Source organism: Enoplosus armatus, chromosome 18 (genome assembly GCF_043641665.1).
Source record: "Enoplosus armatus isolate fEnoArm2 chromosome 18, fEnoArm2.hap1, whole genome shotgun sequence".
NCBI classification, from domain to species: domain Eukaryota; kingdom Metazoa; phylum Chordata; class Actinopteri; order Centrarchiformes; family Enoplosidae; genus Enoplosus; species Enoplosus armatus.
This window is the reverse complement of record NC_092197.1, coordinates 7,748,587-7,756,712: the sequence shown is the minus strand read 5'-3', so window position 1 is coordinate 7,756,712 and position 8,126 is coordinate 7,748,587. Positions and strand designations below refer to the sequence as shown.

The 8,126-nt window shown below is 41.7% G+C and overlaps 1 protein-coding gene across 1 annotated transcript; it reads right to left on the bottom strand.

Annotated features, from left to right (window-relative positions):
• Positions 1 to 5,009: 5,009 nt before the first annotated feature.
• LOC139301764 (zinc finger and BTB domain-containing protein 7C) lies at positions 5,010 to 7,609 on the bottom strand. Its single transcript, XM_070925232.1, has 3 exons — positions 6,893 to 7,609; positions 6,109 to 6,782; positions 5,010 to 5,631 (listed from the first exon to the last, which is right to left on the bottom strand). The coding sequence occupies exons 1-3, from the start codon at positions 7,607 to 7,609 to the stop codon at positions 5,010 to 5,012; spliced, it is 2,013 nt and encodes a 670-aa protein (XP_070781333.1).
• Positions 7,610 to 8,126: the final 517 nt, after the last annotated feature.

Genomic DNA, 8,126 nt, shown 5'->3' with positions numbered 1-8,126 from the left:
AAAATGGCCCAAAAAAAAATTTGGCTTTGTAAATATTTTATGAGGAAGGAAATGCTTTCAACACATTTGTTGACACAGTGATTGTAAACATAACAGTTTGTTTACAATAAAACTCCTCAGGGCACCTTAAAGCTCATTTGGGTTAGTCCTCAACAATATGCAATGAACTTCATATTAAAATATTTGCAATTTAACAGTTGACAAAACATTATAATAAAGTTATAGACAGCTGAAGAAGAATAGAAACTTACAACACAATACAACCTTTTCAAATAATCTGATGATTTCCTTTCAAGTATTTGTGGATGTATTATTCTGTTGTAGAGGAGCTGCTGAACATTACTGGCCATAGCAAAATAATGGCACAGAAAATAACATCAATTTAAATCCACTCTGGAGAAATGCCAAACCAGGAGGTGTACGACTGTCAGCCCTTCAGTGAACTGTGTACCAGAGCAGACCTGATTCTGTCCTCCTCTTTTAAGCCTTTTAACATCCCTTTTATTCCAGTGGGACGTGGCTGAAGTTGTCTTTGAATATTTCTTTCCTGGCTCTTAAATATACAAAAGATAAAGATGTGGTGGATATGATTCCTTGCTCTCTTAGTAGTGGATGTGCACTTTTTGTGTTCACACCTGTTTAGTCACCCGATTTATTTTGTTATCCCTTCTTTATAATCGCCAAATGCCATTATTAGATAGTGTATGCTTGTATTATTCAGACAGTGGTGATGTGACTGTGTTGTATAGATAATGTGAGACACCTGACAGGTTCTTGTTGTGCTCAACACCATCAGAATAACCTCAAGAGTTTCACTTCATTTACTGTTTCATTTTCATCGTATCTGATTTTACTTATCTCCTATTGTAAGGAGATAAAAACACTCTGTACTCAAAGTACTGACAGCTGCTGATTCTGAGAACAGACAGGAAGGACATTTATCTGAAACATGACACATCATTAACAACAAGTTGAATAAAACACCAAAGTCCTAATCAGCCGTTACATGTTTTTTTCTTTTCAGTTTTGCAGTTTTGACCGCAGCAGCTGAGCTGTAATATTATTTAGTCCACGCAACAGTAATACACACATGCATGTATCCAGGGCAGCCCCCCTCCTGAAAATAGTTCCTGTGCACACGGGGTACTTACAGTAATATGAGAGAACTGAGTCAAACTTTCCTGAAATATCTTTTGAGCATCATCTGCCCACCTGAACCACAAGTCAGTGCTTTTGCATTTGTCGACATTTTCCTATTAAAGCATTTACAGTAGTAGTCTTGTGTCACTTATACAAATGTCCTTTCAAATTGTTCAGAACATATGGCTTCATACCCCTTTGAAATAACAATTCTGTGATATTTCATGACTCACTGTTCACTCTGTTACTGCAGGTGCACCGTTAATTGCAACAACCATTCATCACATCAATAAACCCAGTGCAAAGAAATAAGTGAAACCATCAGGAAGCAGCTGCTGCAGACCGTCACCCCCCCACATGAAAGTATGTGGTTTGTGCTTTAAGCGTGTCCTATAAAAAGCTTCTACCACAGTCTCTTTATTTTATGTCTTCTTCTTCTATCTTTCTATCATTTTACAAGCATTTTAAAATAAGAAATGAAAGAAACATATTTTTGTGACTCATTTTTGATGCCGCATATGAATTATTTATGACCTTTGAAATAACTTCCAAGCCCCCTGTGTTTCACTGGGAGGATCTTAAGTCAAATTTGCAGTTCTGTGGGAGTCAAACTTGAATCTTTAGCGCCCTCCAGAGGGATAAAGCCGTATCAGGATGGAAGGGATGTTTCAAACAGCCATTGAGAGTTTGTTGCTTTGAAGAGCCACTGGGTGGAAAATCATTTAAAATGGTGAAAAGGTCAGGAAAAACAGTTTTTAATGTGCTAATCTTATATTCAGATGTGTATTTGGGTAACTTTAACATCAATCTTTGACTTTCATTCTATTTATTAAATGTCACACAGTATATTAATTATATTATAAACATATAATTTGGGATATTCTTTTAATATTAGGAACCAGGTCAGTTACAGTACCTCTTATTTTCCACTAGAGGTCAGGGCAAAGAAACAGACGAGTGCTTCACTGTACTGTATGAAGCACAGCCAATGAAATGAGCACTTGAAGTCATGAAAAGGCTTTTGTGAGAAAACAAGTCGAGTGTTGTAACGAAATACTGGGTGGGGGTGGGGGGGGCCTCTTCAACTTGCTTTGTGGTAATCATGCACTTAAGAAGACAAATAAACTCTCAGTCAATAACAAAAGTGCACCACTGTGAATGATCTGACTATAAAGATTTGATTGAAACAGCTATAAAATATTAAAGGCACAGCGTCACTACGATCAGACAGGACTAAATGAGTCTCAGCAGCGTGATCATCAGTATTGTTCAATGATTTATTATCTTTAAAACACAGCACTGTATCATTGGAATATTATGTGATGCACTATTTGATGAGCACCTTGTGATCCGTCACAACTTCCTGTCTGTCCCTCATCCTCAAACATTTTACCTGCACTCTCCATGTGTTGTCATTAATTATTCATTACAAATATGTGTTTCATATATACTCTTTATGACACAAGTGCAGAGTGGAGCTCAGCATGGATTTCAGCTGTCGTGCGACCTAACATCACAGTAAATGCTACCTACAGTACCTATTAGCCTCCAGCAGAGGAGCTGGCTCCTTCTGTGGCCTTATGTGTGTGTGCGTGTGTGTATGCGTGAACAATATACAGGAAAGTGGCAGGTAGTGTAGAGTACCCACTTTAACAAAGCTTGTACACCTGATTTACTGTATGAAGCTAGTTTTACTCCCCTTCTTATGGTAACATAGATATTTAAGCTTCTTAAGATGATATATAATCATGCAGTTAAAATTTAGGATAGGAAGCCAATAAGATCCCACCACTGCCATGTTCTTAAGAAACTAAATATGTTAATTTAATAAAATTTGCTGATATTAAACTCAGGCAACCCCGCGCGACCCTGCAAATGATAAGCGGTTCCGGAAAATGGATGGATATTAAACTCATCCATGAATGCCTTAATAACCAGGCTCCTAAGGTGCTCAGTGACTTGATGGTACCTCTCAGGGTTTCTGGTGTCTATGGGAAACTGTGAGGTTACCTTTTGTAAATCCTCCTTTGTATAGACATCTTTCTCTGTTCAGGGGATCAAAATCAAAATGGATCCTGAGTGGTATCATTTAAACTCACTTTGAAACAGCTTTTAAAGAGGGATCAGTCATGTAGTCATGCTGAATCTGATGCTTGTTGTTGAGTTTTTTGGTCATTTTATTGTGTGTATTGCTGTTTTGTATGTATTTTATTTATGAATTAAATGCTGTGGTATGTGGCATTGGTCCATGACCCAATTTGGTTCAATGTAGTGCCGACTCAATACTGGGTTAACTTTACCCAATACCCACTGGGAGAAAACCATTTGGTCACCAATCAAAACCAAGAAAATGGGTTGTTTTGACCCAGTGTTGATCAAGGTCTAAATCTCAAATTGGGCCTCATAAAGATAGAAAGATAAGATGCACACAAACACACACACACACACACACACACACACACCACACAACTTGGTCACTTTCTGAAAATAATACTCCCAAACAAGAGCAAAGTTCAACATTTAGTGTCTTTATAAAACAGATTTGCAAAATATAGCCAAGGCTCATTCATTTAAATACGCATAAATAGCAAGAAAATACTTTCCCATTTCAATTCAAATCATTTTTGAACTTCTTTATACACAAATCAGAGATGAACATTATATGAAAAACAGGGCCTGAAACCCTCTTGATTTGTTGCAGCAGAAAAAAAAACACAAGCATACTGTATAGCTAAAGCGGCAGTTGATTAGTCAGAAATATACATCCTCTGAAGACACATATTCATAAACATTAAAACAAAGTCTTATTCAAGTCTGTGAAATATCAAAGTACACATCTTTGGGTGGATGCCTTTTAAGAGCAATATATATTTTTTTATACATCATCAGCAACGCAACCGTAATTAACACCACCATGGCCAAAACGTTTGTGTCTATGTACAATAGTGCAGACGAGGAGCTTAAATCAAAACAAGGCAGTGGAAGGATAATAACTCATTATCAAATAGCCTGATTTATTAGACTTCAAGTGGGCTCCCTTTGTTTTGGAATATTATTAGATAACCATTTTTGAATCAAACACATTTGCAGGACATGTGCCAGACTACGCCCTGCTGTAATAAAGCATTTTCTTTTTCTTTTTTTCTTTTTTTGTGTTTTTTTGAAAGCACTGGTCTTTTTTAACACTTACATAAGTTTCCAAAATAACTCACTGTGATTTGTTTGGATGAAGGCTTATTTATTTATTTAAACTGTATTTTGATTATTCTCATCTACTCTGCTTCCCTTTCATTATGAGACTGAAATGTTATAACAACCCTTTCCTTTTGATTATTCTTGTACATGTAATCATTTGTTTTACATTCATCATAGTCACTAATTCAACATCGTATACAATAGGTCCTGCTCTGGGTGTGGATTTATATTTTCTTGCATATGACTACTTTTCAGTATGAAAGCCTCATCTCATCTTGCTTCAGAGGACATTGCAGAATTATGTCGTTTTTGAATTCATTTTAGCATTTTAGACAACCTTGTAGATAAATAATGCAAATAATACATATAACAGCATTCCGATATGTTTTCCTCATTAGCAGTGTCAAACTGTCTCTTCTTAAATGCTATTAAAATATGTGTAAACATTCTGAAACAATTATTCAACGTGACATCTGTGAAATTATTTAATTAGACTGTGTTTTCAGAAAAAAAAAAAAAAAAAAGTCTGTTTTAACTACTGCCACATCAGCAGGCTTCAAAAGGTTCATTGATCTCACTTTTTCACTTTTTAAAAAGGTGCTTTAGCTTCGTGGACCAGAACAGAGATTAAAGAGACTTTCTTTCTTGTCTTTTTTTCTTCTACAGACCACAGTTCATTTGGCCGGCTCAGGGATGGGCGGAGCACGCTCCAGTCTCATGGTCCAGGGGTCAGAGGTCGCAGCATAAAATGGAGAGTGGGTAAGCACTTCTTCTCCAGCCAGAGCGAAGGCAAACACTCCCCTCTGCCTCCCTGCTCCTGCCTTCTCCTCCTCTGCGACATGCTTCCCCTCTGCTCGCCGTTCCTCCCTGCTCTCCCGGCCCGCACCTTCCCCACTCTTAAATCCCAGGCCCCTGTTGCCGAGGCCGAGCATCTCCCCAAGTCCGTGACCCTTGACTCCCTGGTATGCAGGGCTTAACCCATTCTCCTCAAACCGGTTGGTGGCAGCAGTGGGGGGGCACAGGAAGTTGCTGGTGGGCGTGGACCGCCAAGCAGCTGGCTTCCGTCCTCGTCGGGGGCGGGAGATGCGGCAGCTCTGCCTCTTGATGTGCCGATGTAGGTGGTCGGACCGTGTGAAACTTTTGTAGCAGTGCTCGCACTGGTATGGACGGACCCCCGTGTGGATACGCAGGTGGTTCTTCAGGTCGTAGTTGTGGACGAACTTGGAGTTGCAGTGGAGGCAGATGTAGGGGCGCTCACCTGTGTGCTTCCTCATGTGGATCTTGAGTTTGTCTTGTCTGAGAAAACAACAAAACCACATGTTTTCATACAGTACGTTGTGGGCGGAAAGGTTAACACATGAATTACAACACTGCATTAATTTTCTCTTTTAGATGTTGTCTAGTAAAAGTTTAAAAGCCAGTAAAGATGATTTGTCTCCACTGACAACGTAACCCTGCTCTGAAATACAGGTGGAAAATGTGCCAAGGCAGGAGGAAGTAGGTGAGAGAGATATCACTAATGCAAAGAAACCAGCGGAGGGGGCTTTCCACTTTCAGCTCTTTGATATTCAGATTTCATAAAAACAGATTAACCTCAGTGAAAAGAGCATGGGGTACTTTTCCGTTAACCCTGCTGTTTTACATAACCTCGTGCTTTGAAGTCAAAATGCACACACAGAGGAAGTTCTTGAAGTGATCTCTGTGTGGCTTATTGATATGAAACTCTTATAAGTAACTCTAAGTGATGATGATAAGAAGTGCTGCTTCACATACCTGGTGAATCGCACTTCACAGATAGTACACATGTACGGTTTCTCTCCCGTATGCGTCCTCATGTGTCGCGGCAGTTTCCCAGCTCCTTGGATGACCTTGTTGCAGATTGGACACTGCTGCGATGCTTTGGGCTTCATCTTCCTCTCCTCCTCCAGCTGCCAGGGCGGGAACAGCGCCCCCAGGTGGGACGCGGAGCTCAGGAAGCTCAGGTAGGACCGGAAGTCAGCTTCATCCTTTATTGGACCCAGAGCATGACCCTCTGACGGCACTGACCCGGTGTTCATGGTATTGCCCAGTCCTGAGCTGACAAAGTCCTTCAGGAAGTTGCCGTGGAGCAGACTGAGCGGAACTTCCTCTTTCATCTCCTCCTTTATGATCTCTCTTTTCACAGCTAGATCGAGGGGCCTGGAGGCCTCAAGTGGTGCAGAGTTGGGGAAGGCGTGGGGGAGCCTGGTTTGTGGTGAGGCTCCTGTGTGCGGGTGCTGGTGATGGCTGGGGTCCAGGAACTGCTTGGGGAAGGCCGGGAACTCGGCGGCCCACATGGAGGGGTAGAAGCCTGGGAGGAGAGGAGAGAAGTTGGCCCTCCTGTCCAGTGTTGACATACGGGGGTACAGCCCCTCTTGGAGGAGCGACTCAATGGAGAAATCCTTCAAAGCCCGGCTCTCCATACTCTCCTGCAACACAAGACAGCATCATCAGCCTTTTGAATTTAGGAAGTCATATTTTCTGCCTTGAAAATACAAGATTAGTAACAGAAACAACTAAATAGCCAGTGAATATTTACCTGTTTTCCTCTCATGGTGTCTGGAGACTGCGATTGGGACGACTCTCTGTGCAGGTCAAACTGCTGGTGGTAGTTGGAGGTACTGGGAGGCGGCGAGTCCTCCGTCCCCGGAGGCGTCCGCTCCCCCCTGCTCTCTGACGACTGCAGTGACCTCTCGCTGACGTTGTCCTCCTCCTCCTCCTGCTCGTCCTTTCTCGACCCCACGTCCTCCTCTTCGTCCTCCTCTTCTTCTTCCTCCTCCTCATCCTCCTCCTCCTCCTCTTCATCCTCTTCTCCCTCCTCCACTCTCCCTCCTCCACCACCTCCACCCCCACTGTCCATGATTTCCAGGCAAACATTGATGATGCAGGGAATCTCCAGCATCTGAGCTGCGTTCAGGATCTCTTTAACATTGGACGCCGTCACAGTCAGAGTGGAAGTGTAGGCGAACTCCAGGATGGCCGTGAGAGACTCTGGAGCCACAAAGTCAATTTCGTACACAGCCGCTGTGTGATGGTGGTCCCCGCCGTCAGTGGTGGCCACAGTGAAGAGCTTCTTGAAGTACTGGCTGCAGGCGGCCAGAACGGAGCGGTGGGTGCGGTACTCCTGGTCCTGGACGATAAGGATGACATCGCAGAGCAGCCCGTCACGACGCTGCTCATTGAGGCTGCAAAGGACGTCACTGCTGTGATTCGGGAAGGGGATCCCAATCAGGTCCTCCTCTCTGTGATGAACCATTCTCCTCTCTCTGACTCTGTTAGTTATCTAGATAGAAGGCAGCAACAATTAACTGTTTAGTGACACTTAAATGAGAAGGTCAAACTGAAAAAGACATCATTCTGTGGAACACACATTTTGCTCTCAAAGCCTCCATTAATCCTCACTTGTAGTGTTATTTTTACGAAACATCTTGCCTCTAGTGTTGAGCCTCTCATGTAATGTCATTAAGTTAAAGTCAGAGAGCATCTGTTGTCCTGAAAGATAAACCCCGGGTAGTCTTTCAAAAACCCAGAAGGTCATTTAACACTTTTAAAGGTATTTTGAGAATCATTCAAGACTTTTTTGTCCATCTGAATCAAAAATTATATACGATAAAAAAATATGTTTTTGACACATTTCCCAAGTTGCGCCTCTATTTCCTAACCGAAAAACATTAAGGGGTGACGTATCTCCTTCCTTATGTAAGAAAATATAGAATAATAAAAAAGAGCCTTCACATAGATAAAGCTTTTAAATACGGGTTCATGTACAATTT